Source organism: Telmatherina bonti, assembly GCF_933228915.1.
Source record: "Telmatherina bonti genome assembly, chromosome: 20".
Classification (NCBI taxonomy): Eukaryota; Metazoa; Chordata; class Actinopteri; order Atheriniformes; family Telmatherinidae; genus Telmatherina; species Telmatherina bonti.
In genome coordinates this window covers 3,942,671-3,963,076 of record NC_136618.1, presented here as the reverse complement: position 1 = coordinate 3,963,076, position 20,406 = coordinate 3,942,671, and the positions used below count along the sequence as shown (strand labels likewise).

Here is a 20,406-nt window from a genome sequence, read left to right as displayed (position 1 = left end):
TGGTCCCTGGGATCCAGTCACCACATGGTCCCTGGGATCCAGTCACCACATGGTCCCTGGGATCCAGTCACCACATGGTCCCTGGGATGCAGTCACCACATGGTCCCTGAGATCCAGTCACCACATGGTCCCTGGGATGCAGTCACCACATGGTCCCTGGGATGCAGTCACCACATGGTCCCTGGGATGCAGTCACCACATGGTCCCAGAGATCCAGTCACCACATGGTCCCTGGGATCTAGTCACCACATGGTCCCTGAGATCCAGTCACCACATGGTCCCTGAGATCCAGTCACCACATGGTCCCTGAGATCCAGTCACCACATGGTCCCTGAGATCCAGTCACCACATGGTCCCTGAGATGCAGTCACCACATGGTCCCTGAGATGCAGTCACCACATGGTCCCAGAGATGCAGTCACCACATGGTCCCAGAGATGCAGTCACCACATGGTCCCAGAGATGCAGTCACCACATGGTCCCAGAGATGCAGTCACCACATGGTCCCAGAGATGCAGTCACCACATGGTCCCAGAGATGCAGTCACCACATGGTCCCAGAGATGCAGTCACCACATGGTCCCAGAGATGCAGTCACCACATGGTCCCAGAGATGCAGTCACCACATGGTCCCAGAGATGCAGTCACCACATGGTCCCAGAGATGCAGTCACCACATGGTCCCAGAGATGCAGTCACCACATGGTCCCAGAGATGCAGTCACCACATGGTCCCAGAGATGCAGTCACCACATGGTCCCAGAGATGCAGTCACCACATGGTCCCAGAGATGCAGTCACCACATGGTCCCTGAGATGCAGTCACCACATGGTCCCAGAGATGCAGTCACCACATGGTCCCAGAGATGCAGTCACCACATGGTCCCAGAGATGCAGTCACCACATGGTCCCTGAGATGCAGTCACCACATGGTCCCTGAGATCTAGTCACCACATGGTCCCTGAGATCCAGTCACCACATGGTCCCTGGGATCCAGTCACCACATGGTCCCTGGGATGCAGTCACCACATGGTCCCTGGGATGCAGTCACCACATGGTCCCTGAGATGCAGTCACCACATGGTCCCTGAGATGCAGTCACCACATGGTCCCAGAGATCCAGTCACCACATGGTCCCAGAGATGCAGTCACCACATGGTCCCTGAGATCCAGTCACCACATGGTCCCTGAGATCCAGTCACCACATGGTCCCAGAGATCCAGTCACCACATGGTCCCAGAGATGCAGTCACCACATGGTCCCAGAGATGCAGTCACCACATGGTCCCAGAGATGCAGTCACCACATGGTCCCTGGGATGCAGTCACCACATGGTCCCTGAGATCCAGTCACCACATGGTCCCTGGGATCTAGTCACCACATGGTCCCTGAGATCCAGTCACCACATGGTCCCTGAGATGCAGTCACCACATGGTCCCTGAGATGCAGTCACCACATGGTCCCTGGGATCCAGTCACCACATGGTCCCTGAGATGCAGTCACCACATGGTCCCTGGGATGCAGTCACCACATGGTCCCAGAGATCCAGTCACCACATGGTCCCTGAGATGCAGTCACCACATGGTCCCAGAGATGCAGTCACCACATGGTCCCTGAGATCCAGTCACCACATGGTCCCAGAGATCCAGTCACCACATGGTCCCTGAGATCCAGTCACCACATGGTCCCTGAGATCCAGTCACCACATGGTCCATGGGATGCAGTCACCACATGGTCCCTGAGATCCAGTCACCACATGGTCCCTGAGATCCAGTCACCACATGGTCCATGGGATCCAGTCACCACATGGTCCCTGAGATCCAGTCACCACATGGTCCCTGAGATCCAGTCACCACATGGTCCCTGAGATCCAGTCACCACATGGTCCCTGAGATCCAGTCACCACATGGTCCCTGAGATCCAGTCACCACATGGTCCCTGAGATCCAGTCACCACATGGTCCCTGAGATCCAGTCACCACATGGTCCCTGGGATCCAGTCACCACATGGTCCCTGGGATCCAGTCACCACATGGTCCCAGAGATGCAGTCACCACATGGTCCCTGAGATGCAGTCACCACATGGTCCCTGGGATGCAGTCACCACATGGTCCCTGGGATGCAGTCACCACATGGTCCCTGGGATGCAGTCACCACATGGTCCCTGAGATGCAGTCACCACATGGTCCCTGAGATCTAGTCACCACATGGTCCCTGAGATCCAGTCACCACATGGTCCCAGAGATCCAGTCACCACATGGTCCCTGGGATGCAGTCACCACATGGTCCCTGGGATGCAGTCACCACATGGTCCCAGAGATCCAGTCACCACATGGTCCCTGAGATGCAGTCACCACATGGTCCCTGGGATCTAGTCACCACATGGTCCCTGAGATCCAGTCACCACATGGTCCCTGGGATGCAGTCACCACATGGTCCCTGAGATCTAGTCACCACATGGTCCCAGAGATCCAGTCACCACATGGTCCCTGAGATCCAGTCACCACATGGTCCCTGAGATGCAGTCACCACATGGTCCCAGAGATCCAGTCACCACATGGTCCCTGAGATCTAGTCACCACATGGTCCCTGAGATCTAGTCACCACATGGTCCCTGAGATCCAGTCACCACATGGTCCCAGAGATCCAGTCACCACATGGTCCCTGGGATCTAGTCACCACATGGTCCCTGAGATCCAGTCACCACATGGTCCCTGGGATCCAGTCACCACATGGTCCCTGGGATGCAGTCACCACATGGTCCCAGAGATCCAGTCACCACATGGTCCCTGAGATGCAGTCACCACATGGTCCCTGGGATCTAGTCACCACATGGTCCCTGAGATCCAGTCACCACATGGTCCCTGAGATCCAGTCACCACATGGTCCCTGGGATGCAGTCACCACATGGTCCCTGGGATCTAGTCACCACATGGTCCCTGAGATCCAGTCACCACATGGTCCCTGAGATCCAGTCACCACATGGTCCCTGGGATGCAGTCACCACATGGTCCCTGAGATGCAGTCACCACATGGTCCCTGAGATGCAGTCACCACATGGTCCCTGAGATGCAGTCACCACATGGTCCCAGAGATCCAGTCACCACATGGTCCCAGAGATGCAGTCACCACATGGTCCCAGAGATGCAGTCACCACATGGTCCCTGAGATCCAGTCACCACATGGTCCCAGAGATCCAGTCACCACATGGTCCCTGAGATGCAGTCACCACATGGTCCCTGAGATGCAGTCACCACATGGTCCCTGAGATGCAGTCACCACATGGTCCCTGAGATGCAGTCACCACATGGTCCCTGGGATGCAGTCACCACATGGTCCCTGAAATGCAGTCACCACATGGTCCCTGAAATGCAGTCACCACATGGTCCCAGAGATGCAGTCACCACATGGTCCCAGAGATGCAGTCACCACATGGTCCCAGAGATGCAGTCACCACATGGTCCCAGAGATGCAGTCACCACATGGTCCCTGAGATGCAGTCACCACATGGTCCCTGAAATGCAGTCACCACATGGTCCCTGAGATGCAGTCACCACATGGTCCCTGAGATCTAGTCACCACATGGTCCCAGAGATGCAGTCACCACATGGTCCATGGGATCCAGTGACCACATGGTCCCTGAGATCCAGTGACCACATGGTCCCTGAGATCCAGTGACCACATGGTCCCTGAGATCCAGTCACCACATGGTCCCTGAGATCCAGTCACCACATGGTCCCAGAGATCCAGTCACCACATGGTCCCAGAGATCCAGTCACCACATGGTCCCAGAGATCCAGTCACCACATGGTCCCAGAGATCCAGTCACCACATGGTCCCAGAGATCCAGTCACCACATGGTCCCTGGGATCCAGTCACCACATGGTCCCAGAGATCCAGTCACCACATGGTCCCAGAGATCCAGTCACCACATGGTCCCAGAGATCCAGTCACCACATGGTCCCTGAGATCCAGTCACCACATGGTCCCTGAGATCCAGTCACCACATGGTCCCTGGGATCCAGTCACCACATGGTCCCAGAGATCCAGTCACCACATGGTCCCAGAGATCCAGTCACCACATGGTCCCTGGGATCCAGTCACCACATGGTCCCAGAGATGCAGTCACCACATGGTCCCTGAGATGCAGTCACCACATGGTCCCTGAGATGCAGTCACCACATGGTCCCTGGGATGCAGTCACCACATGGTCCCTGGGATGCAGTCACCACATGGTCCCTGGGATGCAGTCACCACATGGTCCCTGAGATGCAGTCACCACATGGTCCCAGAGATGCAGTCACCACATGGTCCCAGAGATGCAGTCACCACATGGTCCCTGGGATGCAGTCACCACATGGTCCCTGAGATCCAGTCACCACATGGTCCCTGGGATGCAGTCACCACATGGTCCCTGGGATGCAGTCACCACATGGTCCCAGAGATCCAGTCACCACATGGTCCCTGGGATGCAGTCACCACATGGTCCCAGAGATCCAGTCACCACATGGTCCCTGAGATGCAGTCACCACATGGTCCCTGAGATCCAGTCACCACATGGTCCCTGAGATCCAGTCACCACATGGTCCCTGGGATCTAGTCACCACATGGTCCCTGAGATGCAGTCACCACATGGTCCCTGAGATGCAGTCACCACATGGTCCCTGAGATCCAGTCACCACATGGTCCCTGGGATGCAGTCACCACATGGTCCCTGGGATGCAGTCACCACATGGTCCCTGAGATCCAGTCACCACATGGTCCCTGGGATGCAGTCACCACATGGTCCCAGAGATCCAGTCACCACATGGTCCCTGAGATGCAGTCACCACATGGTCCCTGAGATCCAGTCACCACATGGTCCCTGGGATCTAGTCACCACATGGTCCCTGAGATCCAGTCACCACATGGTCCCTGGGATGCAGTCACCACATGGTCCCTGAGATGCAGTCACCACATGGTCCCTGAGATGCAGTCACCACATGGTCCCAGAGATCCAGTCACCACATGGTCCCAGAGATGCAGTCACCACATGGTCCCTGAGATCCAGTCACCACATGGTCCCTGAGATCCAGTCACCACATGGTCCCAGAGATGCAGTCACCACATGGTCCCAGAGATGCAGTCACCACATGGTCCCAGAGATGCAGTCACCACATGGTCCCTGAGATGCAGTCACCGCATGGTCCCTGGGATGCAGTCACCACATGGTCCCTGAGATCCAGTCACCACATGGTCCCTGGGATGCAGTCACCACATGGTCCCTGGGATGCAGTCACCACATGGTCCCAGAGATGCAGTCACCACATGGTCCCAGGGATCCAGTCACCACATGGTCCCTGGGATCCAGTCACCACATGGTCCCTGGGATCCAGTCACCACATGGTCCCTGGGATGCAGTCACCACATGGTCCCTGAGATCCAGTCACCACATGGTCCCTGGGATGCAGTCACCACATGGTCCCTGGGATGCAGTCACCACATGGTCCCTGGGATGCAGTCACCACATGGTCCCAGAGATCCAGTCACCACATGGTCCCTGGGATCTAGTCACCACATGGTCCCTGAGATCCAGTCACCACATGGTCCCTGAGATCCAGTCACCACATGGTCCCTGAGATCCAGTCACCACATGGTCCCTGAGATCCAGTCACCACATGGTCCCTGAGATGCAGTCACCACATGGTCCCAGAGATGCAGTCACCACATGGTCCCAGAGATGCAGTCACCACATGGTCCCAGAGATGCAGTCACCACATGGTCCCAGAGATGCAGTCACCACATGGTCCCAGAGATGCAGTCACCACATGGTCCCAGAGATGCAGTCACCACATGGTCCCAGAGATGCAGTCACCACATGGTCCCAGAGATGCAGTCACCACATGGTCCCAGAGATGCAGTCACCACATGGTCCCAGAGATGCAGTCACCACATGGTCCCAGAGATGCAGTCACCACATGGTCCCAGAGATGCAGTCACCACATGGTCCCAGAGATGCAGTCACCACATGGTCCCAGAGATGCAGTCACCACATGGTCCCAGAGATGCAGTCACCACATGGTCCCAGAGATGCAGTCACCACATGGTCCCAGAGATGCAGTCACCACATGGTCCCTGAGATGCAGTCACCACATGGTCCCAGAGATGCAGTCACCACATGGTCCCAGAGATGCAGTCACCACATGGTCCCAGAGATGCAGTCACCACATGGTCCCTGAGATGCAGTCACCACATGGTCCCTGAGATCTAGTCACCACATGGTCCCTGAGATCCAGTCACCACATGGTCCCTGGGATCCAGTCACCACATGGTCCCTGGGATGCAGTCACCACATGGTCCCTGGGATGCAGTCACCACATGGTCCCTGAGATGCAGTCACCACATGGTCCCTGAGATGCAGTCACCACATGGTCCCAGAGATCCAGTCACCACATGGTCCCAGAGATGCAGTCACCACATGGTCCCTGAGATCCAGTCACCACATGGTCCCTGAGATCCAGTCACCACATGGTCCCAGAGATCCAGTCACCACATGGTCCCAGAGATGCAGTCACCACATGGTCCCAGAGATGCAGTCACCACATGGTCCCTGAGATCCAGTCACCACATGGTCCCAGAGATCCAGTCACCACATGGTCCCAGAGATGCAGTCACCACATGGTCCCTGAGATGCAGTCACCACATGGTCCCTGGGATGCAGTCACCACATGGTCCCTGAGATCCAGTCACCACATGGTCCCTGGGATCTAGTCACCACATGGTCCCTGAGATCCAGTCACCACATGGTCCCTGAGATGCAGTCACCACATGGTCCCTGAGATGCAGTCACCACATGGTCCCTGGGATCCAGTCACCACATGGTCCCTGAGATCCAGTCACCACATGGTCCCTGAGATCTAGTCACCACATGGTCCCTGAGATGCAGTCACCACATGGTCCCTGGGATGCAGTCACCACATGGTCCCAGAGATCCAGTCACCACATGGTCCCTGAGATGCAGTCACCACATGGTCCCAGAGATGCAGTCACCACATGGTCCCTGAGATCCAGTCACCACATGGTCCCAGAGATCCAGTCACCACATGGTCCCTGAGATCCAGTCACCACATGGTCCCTGAGATCCAGTCACCACATGGTCCATGGGATGCAGTCACCACATGGTCCCTGAGATCCAGTCACCACATGGTCCCTGAGATCCAGTCACCACATGGTCCATGGGATCCAGTCACCACATGGTCCCTGAGATCCAGTCACCACATGGTCCCTGAGATCCAGTCACCACATGGTCCCTGAGATCCAGTCACCACATGGTCCCTGAGATCCAGTCACCACATGGTCCCTGAGATCCAGTCACCACATGGTCCCTGAGATCCAGTCACCACATGGTCCCTGAGATCCAGTCACCACATGGTCCCTGGGATCCAGTCACCACATGGTCCCTGGGATCCAGTCACCACATGGTCCCAGAGATGCAGTCACCACATGGTCCCTGAGATGCAGTCACCACATGGTCCCTGGGATGCAGTCACCACATGGTCCCTGGGATGCAGTCACCACATGGTCCCTGGGATGCAGTCACCACATGGTCCCTGAGATGCAGTCACCACATGGTCCCTGAGATCCAGTCACCACATGGTCCCTGGGATCCAGTCACCACATGGTCCCTGGGATCCAGTCACCACATGGTCCCAGAGATGCAGTCACCACATGGTCCCTGGGATGCAGTCACCACATGGTCCCTGGGATGCAGTCACCACATGGTCCCTGAGATGCAGTCACCACATGGTCCCTGAGATCTAGTCACCACATGGTCCCTGAGATCCAGTCACCACATGGTCCCAGAGATCCAGTCACCACATGGTCCCTGGGATGCAGTCACCACATGGTCCCTGGGATGCAGTCACCACATGGTCCCAGAGATCCAGTCACCACATGGTCCCTGAGATGCAGTCACCACATGGTCCCTGGGATCTAGTCACCACATGGTCCCTGAGATCCAGTCACCACATGGTCCCTGGGATGCAGTCACCACATGGTCCCTGAGATCTAGTCACCACATGGTCCCTGAGATCCAGTCACCACATGGTCCCTGAGATCCAGTCACCACATGGTCCCTGAGATGCAGTCACCACATGGTCCCAGAGATCCAGTCACCACATGGTCCCTGAGATCTAGTCACCACATGGTCCCTGAGATCTAGTCACCACATGGTCCCTGAGATCCAGTCACCACATGGTCCCAGAGATCCAGTCACCACATGGTCCCTGGGATCTAGTCACCACATGGTCCCTGAGATCCAGTCACCACATGGTCCCTGGGATCCAGTCACCACATGGTCCCTGGGATGCAGTCACCACATGGTCCCAGAGATCCAGTCACCACATGGTCCCTGAGATGCAGTCACCACATGGTCCCTGGGATCTAGTCACCACATGGTCCCTGAGATCCAGTCACCACATGGTCCCTGAGATCCAGTCACCACATGGTCCCTGGGATGCAGTCACCACATGGTCCCTGGGATCTAGTCACCACATGGTCCCTGAGATCCAGTCACCACATGGTCCCTGAGATCCAGTCACCACATGGTCCCTGGGATGCAGTCACCACATGGTCCCTGAGATGCAGTCACCACATGGTCCCTGAGATGCAGTCACCACATGGTCCCTGAGATGCAGTCACCACATGGTCCCAGAGATCCAGTCACCACATGGTCCCAGAGATGCAGTCACCACATGGTCCCAGAGATCCAGTCACCACATGGTCCCTGAGATCCAGTCACCACATGGTCCCAGAGATCCAGTCACCACATGGTCCCTGAGATGCAGTCACCACATGGTCCCTGAGATGCAGTCACCACATGGTCCCTGAGATGCAGTCACCACATGGTCCCTGAGATGCAGTCACCACATGGTCCCTGGGATGCAGTCACCACATGGTCCCTGAGATGCAGTCACCACATGGTCCCTTGGATGCAGTCACCACATGGTCCCAGAGATCCAGTCACCACATGGTCCCAGAGATCCAGTCACCACATGGTCCCAGAGATCCAGTCACCACATGGTCCCAGAGATCCAGTCACCACATGGTCCCTGAGATGCAGTTAGCAAACAGTGTGAGAGGCTGGAGAAGGACATACCTGCAGTTAGGTAGAGCATGTAGAAGTATGGGGAAAAGTTGTGTCTGATGTCTCTCCTGCTCAGGTGGTAGAAGTATGTCTCCTTAAGAAACTGCCAACCATACCTGGATTTCCAGCAAAAAGAAACTACATGTCAAACTCACAGAGAAATGGGAAGAAAAGAATTATTTTTCTTTTCAGTAAAATCTGCGATTAGATCAGTCAGAAATGACGTTACATGTAATAGAAGAGAGCTGTGAGGGCCAGAAACACTCCTCCTGAGACACCTGCAAACAGCATCAGCTGGCGGTTGATGAAGCTTCCAGCCAAACCAAAACACTTCCTCCAAGTCGCCGTCTTGTCGTCTGCACGTGTGTTCTGCTGCGTGCGCAGGCTCAGCATGATAGGTAGCACATACGTGATGGGATAGATCTTCACATGTACAGACAAACCGTAGAGAACGGCTGCCCAGACCATATGTCCAGCTGTTAGAAAGAGAGATAGTCATCCGTCTGCTCCTTCCAGTTGCTCCTGCCTGCACCTCCTCCCTGCACCTCCTCCTTACCTTCCAAACATAGCAACGTTCCCAGGACCAAAGCTGCCATGACGGACTCTGCGTTCCCTCGACTCGACACTCCCATCGGCAGTGGGTTGAGAAGCCACAAAGAACAAACACTGTGTGTCGTCTGATCATAAACACAAAGAAAAACAACTTTATTTAGCTGTATCAGTGTTTGTGCCAGGAGCCTATGAGTCTGAAAACCATGAGGGTTGGTTGGACAAACCTGGCAGCTGAGACCTCTGCGACGGAGGATGGCGTAGATGATCATCCCTGAACCAACATCACATACGATGAAGACTATCTTCCCAAACACTGTGTTCAGGTAGATGTTTGGGGTGAGAAGCCAGGCCAGAAGAGGAGTGTAGCGGTATGTGGACCGCTTGTATGGGGACCCTCCCTGTCCACAAGTGTCAAACATTAAAGCCATCCAACCAGAACAACAAAAACCACAACAAACCCTGCTGGTTCAGCTTCAGCTACAGATTACCACGACTACTGCTCGTCAGATATGGAGTTTGAAAGCAGTTGCGCTGGAACAAACTGTTGAGGAACTCAATGAATTGCCTCTCTAGACACCCTTCAAAAGCTAAATCAATCCAGCCCCAAAGCAGGTGCCATACTGGCAGCTATACAGGGTCTGCACATTTCCACGATTTGATAAACAAGAAGTCAAGATGGCTGTCGACCAAGTCAACCAGACTTCTGTGAAATGGAACTGTCCACTTAGGAAGCAACACTGACTGACAATCAGTTCCACCTGCTGTTGTGCAAATGCAACAGACAACAGGTGGAAATTATAGGCAACTGGCAAGACACACCCAATAAAGGAGTGGTTCTGCAGGTGGAGACCACAGACCACTTCTCAGTTCTGATGCTTTCTGGCTGATGTTTTGGTCTGAATGCTGGCGGTGCTTTCCCTCTAGTGGTAGCATGAGACGGAGTCTACAACCCACACAAGTGGCTCAGGTAGTGCAGCTCATCCAGGATGGCACATCAATGCCAGCTGTGGCAAGAAGGTTTGCTGTGTCTGTCAGCGTAGTGTCCAGAGCATGGAGGCGCTACCAGGAGACAGGCCAGTACATCAGGAGACGTGGAGGAGGCCGTGGGAGGACAACAACCCAGCAGCAGGACCGCTACCTCCTTCTTTGTGCAAGGAGGAACAGGAGGAGCACTGCCAGAGCCCTGCAGAATGAGCTCCAGCAGGCCACAAATGTGCATGTGTCTGCTCCAACAGTCAGAAACAGACTCCATGAGGGTGGTATGAGGGCCCGACGTCCACAGGTGGGGGTTGTGTTTACAGCCCAACACCGTGCAGGACGTTTGGAGTTTGCCAGAGAACACCAAGATTGGTAAATTCTCCACTGGCGCCCTGAGCTCTTCACAGATGGAAGCAGGTTCACACTGAGCACATGTGACAGACGTGACAGAGTCTGGAGACGCCGTGGAGAACGTTCTGCTGCCTGCAACATCCTCCAGCAGGACCGGTTTGGCAGTGGGTCAGTAATGGTGTGGGGGGGCATTTCTTTGGAGGGTTAGCCCTCCATGTGCTCGCCAGAGCCTGACTGCCATTAGGTACCGAGATGAGATCCTCAGACCCCTTGTGGGACCATATGCTGGTGCGGTTGGTCCTGGGGACGGGTCCTGACCGTTGTCTGTGCTTATGCACTGAACAGCAGTTCAGAGGACCCACCCTTTCTGGGGTCCTTGGAGGGAGTGCTGGAGGGTGCTCCTTCTGGGGACTCCATTGTTCTGCTGGGGGACTTCAATGCTCACGTGGGCAATGACAGTGAGACCTGGAGGGGAGTGATTGGGAGGCATGCCCCCCCCCCCCGAACCCAAATGGTGTCTTGTTATCGGACTTCTGTGCTCGTCATGGATTGTCCATAACGAACACCATGTTCCAGCATAAGAGTGTCCATATGTACACCTGGCATCAGGATTCCCTGGGCCGCAGTACGATGATCGATTTTGTAGTCGTATCGTCGGACCTGCGGCCACATGCCTTGGACACTCGGGTGAAGAGGGGGGCGGAGCTTCAACTGATCACCACCTGGTGGTGAGTTGGCTCAGGTGGTGGGGGAGGAAACTGGTCAGATCTGGCAGGCCCAAACGTGTTGTGAGGGTCTGCTGGGAACGTCTGGCTGATTTAGTTAACCCTAAATCTGTTTGATATTATGGATAGATCGGTCGGTCAGGAAACCAGACTGAGTTTCACTAATGATTTGATTTCGGCCCACTTTTAGCCTGTTTGCAATGACATGGGCGAGAATTTTTTTGATCTGTGTTCAATAATGTTGTTGGTCGCAAATTATCTACAATTCTCTCTTCTTTTCCAGGTTTGGGGATCAGAGTTATAGGTCATGGTTTCATAGTGGAGGTTAGTGTTTTATTTAGAATTATATCTTGGATGGCAATAAACAGAAAATCTTTTGTTCTTCTCAAAAAAGATTTTATAGAAAATTGCGGTCATTCAATCTTGGCCCGGGATTTTCCTGTTTGTTTACTGTTCGGTCACATTGTACTTTAAATCTTTAATCAGTTTTTGGGTTGTGGGTTTTAATCTGATCAAAGAATTCCAATGAGATAACAACGGAATAGTCAAAGGAATACAAGTTAGCATAAAATGTATGTGTTTTTTCTGATATAGTTTTAAAATGTGTACATTTGTCTCTGTCTACCAAAAGAGTATTTATCAATTTTTTCCTGTTTTTGTTTTCACCAATTGTAAAAGTAAGATATTTTCCTCCCTTCTTCAATTAATTTTGAATGAGCCCTGATGTATGCTCCATGGGCTTTTTTCTTATCCAGATTCTCCACCCCAACCAGTCGAGGCAGATGGCTGCCCTCCCTGAGCCGGGTTCTGCCGGAGGTTTTCTTCCTGTTAAAGGGGAGTTTTTTCCTTCCCACTGTCGCCTCGTGCAGCTCAGGATGGGGGATTGGATCCAAGTCATGACTCGATGCAATCAGTTGGTTTCTATTATAGGATATGTATGAATTGGCTTGAAATGATGTAGGTGAGAATTCTCTAACGTTGACTTTAAAGAACTCCCATCTACTCATATAATTACCAATAGTTTCATTGTTATAAATATTGAGTTCTTCAATAATTTTAACTTACCCATTTTCATTTAGAAGTTCAGCATTGAATTTCCAATAACCTTTCTAAAATTTTGTTATCTTTTCCGGATTAAGTGTCAGAGTTATAACGGTGTGATCAGTTAGCAGCGTAACACTTGTCTGTACTTTTTTTTTTTAATTTGATTTAAGTACCCCTCTAAAATCCGAGATTGTTTATTTGTGTTCTTTTTGTATAATTTTTTATTTTTTCTAAAATACATAATGACTTCAATAAAAATAAAGTTTAAAAAGAAAAAGACAGCCGAACCTAACCATAAATATAAGCCCGGCCACCCTGCGGAGGAAACTCATTTCAGCCGCCTGTATACGAGATCTCCTTCTTTCAGTCACGACCCACAGCTCATGACCATAGGTGAGGGTAGGAACGTAGATCGACTGGTAAATCAAGAGCTTCACCTTCTGGCTCAGCTCCTTCTTCACCACGACAGACCGGCGCAGAGTCCGCATTACTGCAGACGCCGCACCGATCCGTCTGTCGATCTCGCGCTCCATCCTTCCCTCACTCGTGAACAAGACCCCGAGATATTTAAACTCCTCCACTTGAGGCAGGACCTGACTCCCGACCCGGAGAGGGCAATCCACCCTATTCCGGCTGAGGACCATGGTCTCAGATTTGGAGGTGCTGATTCTCATCCAAGCTGCTTCACACTCGGCTGCAAATCGCTCAAGTGAGAGCTGGAGATCACGACCAGATGAAGCCAACAGGACCACGTCATCCGCAAAAAGCAGGGACCCAATCCTGAGGCCACCAAGCCGGATCCCCTCAACCCCTCGACCAGACAGCTCGCACAAGGGGGTCCAGTACCCCATACTCCCGGAGTACCCCCCACAGGAGCCCCCGGGGGACACGGTCGAACACCTTCTCCAGGTTCACAAAGCACATGTAGACTGGTTGGGCAAACTCCCATGCCCCCTCCAGGACCCCAAAGAGGGTATAGAGCTGGTCCACTGTTCCGCGACCAGGACGAAAACCACACTGCTCCTCCTCAATCTGGGATTCGACTATCCGGCGGATCCTCCTCTCCAGGACCCCTGAATAGACCTTACCAGGGAGGCTGAGGAGTGTGATTCCCCTGTAATTGGAACACACCCTCCGGTCCCCCTTCTTAAAAAGGGGGACCACCACCCCAGTCTGCCAATCCAGCGGTACTGTCCCCGATGTCCACGCGATGCTGCAGAGGCGTGTCAGCCAGGACAGCCCCACAGCATCCAGAGCCTTAAGGAACTCCGGGCGGATCTCATCCACCCCCGGGGCCTTGCCACCAAGGAGCTTTTTAACCACCTCAGTAGAACTGCAACTGTCGAGTACTTTTGGAATCGGGTACTCTGTCGATTATTTCTTTGAGTAATCGAGTACTCAAACGATTATTATTATTATTTTTTTTATTATAATTTGTAAAACAAATACTAGAAACTTAAAGTAAATCTATAAATGTATATCTGTGAAGCTGTTGCATGTGTTGTTACTACCTAATGCAGGAGGAAAATGTTTTAAAAGTACCATATTTAAAATGTGCCGACGTGTTTGTGCTCAATGTGTGGAGAAACAATTCTCAACTGATCCCGAATTTCTGCCTTTTACAAGATAAAAAGAAGAATTCCCGAAGAAAGAAGGAGTGACTTGTAAACATGCCCACAGTAAGAAGTAGCCGATGTCTTGGTGGACGACACGCCTGTTAAAAGTGTGTCTGTTTAATCCGGAATAAAAGTTTGCTGCAGGAACAGAGGCTGCCTAAAACATGCGCTTTGACTCTGCGTGTGTGCAGGAGAGACAGATGAGGGACGGATTACCAGACGGTTAGCGTGCGTTAGCAGCCGACACCTCGCCATGCCTCGTCACTGCTGACTGATATCACAGGTTAGAACTCTGTACATTTTAACAGCCGCTGCTGCTGCTGATATAAATCAGAAAGCTGGATCTACAATAATCTCAACGGGACATGATGAGCAGGTGGGCAGGTTTAGGAAGACAAGGTTTTAATTTGCCAACCAGCCTTAAATTAAAGCAAAGACTTTTAACTCCAGCGTTAACCTGCCAATGGAAGTTAAAGGAATTGTCAATGATGACTCCCAGATTATTTCCATGGGTACGACAGTATGAGGATAGCAGACACAGAACACTGATGGTCCTGTTTAAAGCTCAGAGCTTCCAAACACCACAATCTCAGTTTTTCCTTTATTTAAGTGGAGGAAGTTTAAATCCATCCATGTTTTCAGATCCTTTAAGCAGCTGAGGAGGTTCTTCAGAGAAGGTAACAGGTTCCATTGTATCTCCTTTAACATATATATGTAATCTCTCCTTTCAAAAAGGTATATTCCCAGATAGCCTGAAATCAGCCAAAGTAGTCCCAATATTCAAAAACAGAGACAGACATAGTTAGGATAGCTATAGAGCGATTACATTACTTCCACAACTTTCAGACTTTGGAAAAGCTCTTCATAAAACAGGGTTTTATGAAGTGTGTTAAAGTACGGTGTGTTAAAGGGTTTGGGTTCACAAACCCTAACCCATTGGATAGTTTTTATACGAGCAACAGTTTGGGTTTAGAAAAATAGCACAACAATGTTCATGACAATGGCTGAAGAAATATCCAAAGCCATTAATAAAAACTTAAACTCGGTAGGGATTTTTATTGATTTGAAGAAGGTATTCAACACTATTGATCTTAATCAATTATTACAAAAACTGGATCACTACGGGATTAGAGGGACAGTCCACAGCTGGTTGAAAACTTATCTACAAAATAGGTTTCAGTATGTAGAAATAAATCAATCTGTCAGAACCTAGGCATGATGCTTGTGGACTGCCGCAAGGCTCAATCATTGGTCCAAAACCATTTATACTCTATATTAAAGGTATATGCAATGTTTCTAAAGTAATGAAATGTATTGTCTTTGCAGATGATACCAATTTGTATTGTACAGGAAATAATTTAAACGAACTTCTTAACAAAATTGAAAAAGAAATAGAAGTACTTAAATGCTGGTTCAATATCAACTAACTATCCCATAATATCAGTAAAACCAAATTTATGATATTTGGAAATAGAAAAGAAGCAACAAAAAGTTAAAAATTACTGACATTGAAATAGAACAAGTCTCGGAAACCAGAATTCTTGGGGTAAAGATCGATTATCAGTTAAATTGGAAAACGCATGTGAAATATGTTCACTGTAAAATTTCAACGTCACTTCCCATCTTATACAGAGCAAACGACAAGCTCAATAATGATGGTCGGCGCTTCACCTATTGCTCACTTATACTTCCTTATTTAACTTATTGTATAGAATTATGGGGATCAACTATAAAACTACAATATAAACAATAGTTTTAAAACAGAAACGAGCAATAAAAATAATTAACAATGAGGGTTATTATGCGCACACAAACAAATTGTTCACAATATCTCACATCTTGAAATTACACGATTTGTACTACTATCGAACGATGCAATTTATGTTTCAAGTTAAAACAAGAGCATCTCCTGATTGCATCCTAAAGTTCTTTTTAATTCCTGAAAGCAAATGTGATTTTTTTGTGATCAATGTAAATTTACTTTACCAAGAGCTAAGAAAAATATTCAAACTAGAAGTATTTCCTTTTCAGGAGTTCAGGTTTGGAAAAAGGCGAACTCAGAAATAAAATCATGCAGTTTTCAAAAAAGTATTGCATGAGTCCTTGATCGATAAATATGGCTACAAATCAAAGTGGAATAGGAAATTAGAAGTTGTTACAGCATTTTCTTTTCTTTGTTAAACTCCTCTGTTTAATTACTTGAAATAGTATAATGTTCAATGTAATATTGGCGGGCGTTAAGAAGCTTTGCTTCCGCCTTTTCAGCCGCAGTTTTGTTTTTCATTTTGTTAATGAGTAAATGTAATACGTGACTGAAAAAAAACTAAACTAAACTAACTAAACTGATGCTTATGTTGAAACTGTAAAACACTGTAAAACTGTTATTAATGTGGAAAATTGGCAGAATTCTGGATTAGTTTTCAATACTGGATAACCCTCCCACCCCATCACCCTCTTATCCTTTCAAATAATTAGATTTGGTTTGCAAATAGAAAATATAATAATTCAATTTGGAAATAATGTTTGATTATACTGGCAAAATTGTTTATTCACAAATACAGATTCTTGAAAATATTCCCAATTCTGAAACCCTTTTTTAAACTAATTAAGTGTTTTAAAAAAAAGACATTGAAATATTGCAAATCCCATAAAGCCCATAAACTATATGATTTCTTGAAGAAGCTTTTTGAAGCACAATTGTTTATGTATATATTAGAGATGTGCATTTCAGGCAAAAATACTATTCGATAATCATAGAGTTTTAACCATTCATTTTCTAATATTCAACCTAATATTCTAATATAGAGGACTGCTGCAGTAATCTCTCCATAGTGTCTTCCCTCTCCCGTTGGTTTCATCTTCTACAGCTTGGCATTAACCCCACCAAATCTGTCATCAATTGCTACGTTGCCCCCGTAGGGAAGCCGCCAGAAACGTAACTTTTTGTTCCGTCCAGATCTCTTTTTATAGTCAGTGGTCCAGATATGATTCACTGTTTGTTTTTGGGTTTTTTTTATGACCTGACAACCATTTGAATATTCAAAAATTGAGGCCCATCCCTAATATATATATCCCTAATATACATACATACATACAGACAGACAGACAGACAGACAGACAGACAGACAGACAGACAGACATTTTTTTTTTTTTTTTTTTTTTTTTTAGGGTCCTCGCCATACGAGGGACCCCGTGAAAACTTGCGAAACTTGGCACACACCTCAAGCCCGGCGAAAATAGCGATATTCTAGGGTCCGCATGCACGCCAATGCAAAAGTGCCTCGACAGCGCCCCCTAGAAACGCCAAAAATGGCCTCTAGAATGGGGAAAAAAAATTTTAGTTTGACGTAGGACGACGAAATTCGGTACACATGTCTATCACATCAAGACAAGTAAAAAAGTCATTGAAACGCCTGTTCTCATGGCAACGGGCTGTCCGCCATCTTGGCGTTTGCGGCCATTTTTTTGCCCGTTTTTTCCAATTTGGGTGCATCGTATTTGAACGAACTAGTCTGAGGGGATTCATGCTATTGGCTCCACATTCGCCATGGAGCTTCGTGACAAGATGGGGACCAAAAGTTATTCAAATCTTTCTGATAGGAGAAAGCGTGTTACCGTGGCAACCCATGGAAAAAAGCGTTCTCGCCATGAAACACGGTTTGCTTACATCTCTGCAGAAATGCATCCGATCGGAACCAAAATTAAAATAATTCATATTTGGTAGGTCCTTCACGCATTGTAATATGTATTGTGGGGGGGGGGCCCTAGGGGCCCTATTGTCTACTTTGACCTAGGGCTACGAAATTCGGCACACATATGTATCAACCATAGACAAGAAAAAAACTTAATTAAGCACCCGTTACCATGGCAACAGGCTGTCCGCCATCTTTGAAAAAATCCATCTCGCCATGAAACACGGTTTACTAATATCTGTGCAGAAATGCATCCGATCTGCACCAAAATGGAAAGCATTCATATTTGGTAGGTCCTTATCATATTTTAATATGTATTGTGGGGGAGGCACATTTTGGGGGGGGAGGCCCTAGGGGCCCGATCGTCTGCTTTCACCGAGGGCTACGAAATTCGGCACACATGTGTAACATCCCAAGATGAGCTGAAAAGTCAATTAAACACATGTTGCCATGGTAACGGGCTGTCCGCCATCTTGGCGTTTACACACATTTTTTTTTCTCAATATGTGAATTGTATTTCTCTATTAAAATGAACTGGCTGTGCGGGTCCTTCACATGTAGCATTAGGAGAACCAGGACTCGGGTGGAGGGTTCGGCATGAGGCGAGGACCCGATGGATGCCGCTTGTTTGTATTGTTACTGCTCAGCTGTAAATTATGTACATGGAAAGCTGTTGACTTTGTAATAAGCTGTATTGTTTTAAAATTACTTTAAATGAAGCTGTTAAAAAAAATTGACTATATTTACACCGACATAACCCCGGTGCAAAGACAAAAACAACCATCATCATCACTTGACATATATTTTCGTTTTAAAGTGGCTTCTTGTTGTACACTGCTTAGTGCCAGCACTCCATAAGACGGCTATAGTATCACTTTTATTTTAGAAAAAGCTATTTATTTTGTAATATATGGTAGACGGATGATTTCTTCATCAGAAACCTACGCAAAGATTAATTTATTTATTTGATTTTTATTTTGCTGTTTCAGCAAGATTTCATTTAAAACTGTACTTTCAAACTAATATTTTTAATTAATTTCAATTAATTACAAGTTTTTAAAAAAAAAAGGCATTATAATTTCTTTTTTGTATCAAAAAAATTTCGAACCATGACCCTAAGGTATCAAAACAAACCGTACATTTTGTGTATCGTTGCACCACGAATACATACATACAAGGTTTATATATATATATATATATATATATATATATATATATATATATATATATACACACTATTCACAAAAAGTTAGGGATATTCAGCTTTTGGGTGAAATTTGGGTGAAACAAGCCTAAAATGCATTCAAACCTGTACAGGTGAACTTAATGTGATCTTCTCTAAGCTTTTAAATGCACATGTCCAACTGTTAAATGTTTCAATAAATTTTGCACAAGTTGCTGTTCTCTAACAAGGAGCTTAACAGCAAAAATCACGGCAGGTGTGTGATCCTTGAATTGACCAATAAATGTCCTGGTTCAATTAGAGCTGGTGTTTAAACAGTTGTCCTCATCATGCTGTTCACATTTTGACATCATGAGACCAAGACGACACCTAACAATGGAACAACAGTCCCTTGCCATTGCCATGCTTCAAACAGGACGTTCTCAGACAGAAGTGGCCACTGAGCTTGGAGTGTCACAGAGTGTCATCAGCAGGTTGCAACAGAGATATGGAGAGACTGGAAGAGTCACAGAAAGGCCTAGAAGTGGACGTCCTTTGGCCACATCCCGTGCTGATGACCGCTACATTGTGAACAGTGCCCTGAGAAACCGGATGATGAATGCCACTCAACTCCAGGCACGTTTAAGAGAGGTGAGAGGCACCCAAGTGTCACGTCAGACCATTCCAAACCGTTTCCATCAGCGTGGTCTGCGTGCTAGACGACCTGCACGGGTACCTGACCACACCACCAGGCACAGGCATCATCGTCTTGCATGGGCCAGGGAGCATTTACGCTGGACGAGGAACCAGTGGGCCTCAGTGCTGTTCTCTGATGAAAGTCGATTCACACTGAGCAGAAATGATGGCCGGCAACGATGTTGGAGACGTCAGGGAGAGCGCTATGCATCAGCCACTGTTGTCACCAGGCCAGCTTTTGGTGGTGGCGGTGTTACAGTGTGGGCAGGGGTGTCCACTTGGTACAGAACTGCCCTACACTTTGTGAATGGTACAGTGACAAGCCCATACTACCTGAATAACATCATTAATCCAGTGATTGTGCCCCTACATGAACAGCACAGGCCTAATTTCATCTTCATGGACGACAATGCTCCTGCTCATCGAGGCCGCATCATCAGGGAACGGCTGTTGGAGACTGGTGTACCTCAAATG

General features: G+C 49.0%; 1 protein-coding gene across 1 annotated transcript in view; it reads right to left on the bottom strand.

The window, feature by feature from the left end:
- The window catches only part of pigm (phosphatidylinositol glycan anchor biosynthesis, class M), a gene marked incomplete at its 5' end in the record, with an annotated part of 68,977 nt that overhangs the window by 36,007 nt on the left and 12,564 nt on the right, over positions 1 to 20,406 (bottom strand). Inside the window, 4 exons of the mRNA XM_079259573.1 lie at positions 9,129 to 9,232; positions 9,346 to 9,592; positions 9,673 to 9,793; positions 9,893 to 10,066. Of these exons, the coding sequence (XP_079115699.1) occupies positions 9,129 to 9,232; positions 9,346 to 9,592; positions 9,673 to 9,793; positions 9,893 to 10,066 (646 nt within the window). The remainder of the gene's footprint in view (positions 1 to 9,128; positions 9,233 to 9,345; positions 9,593 to 9,672; positions 9,794 to 9,892; positions 10,067 to 20,406) is intronic.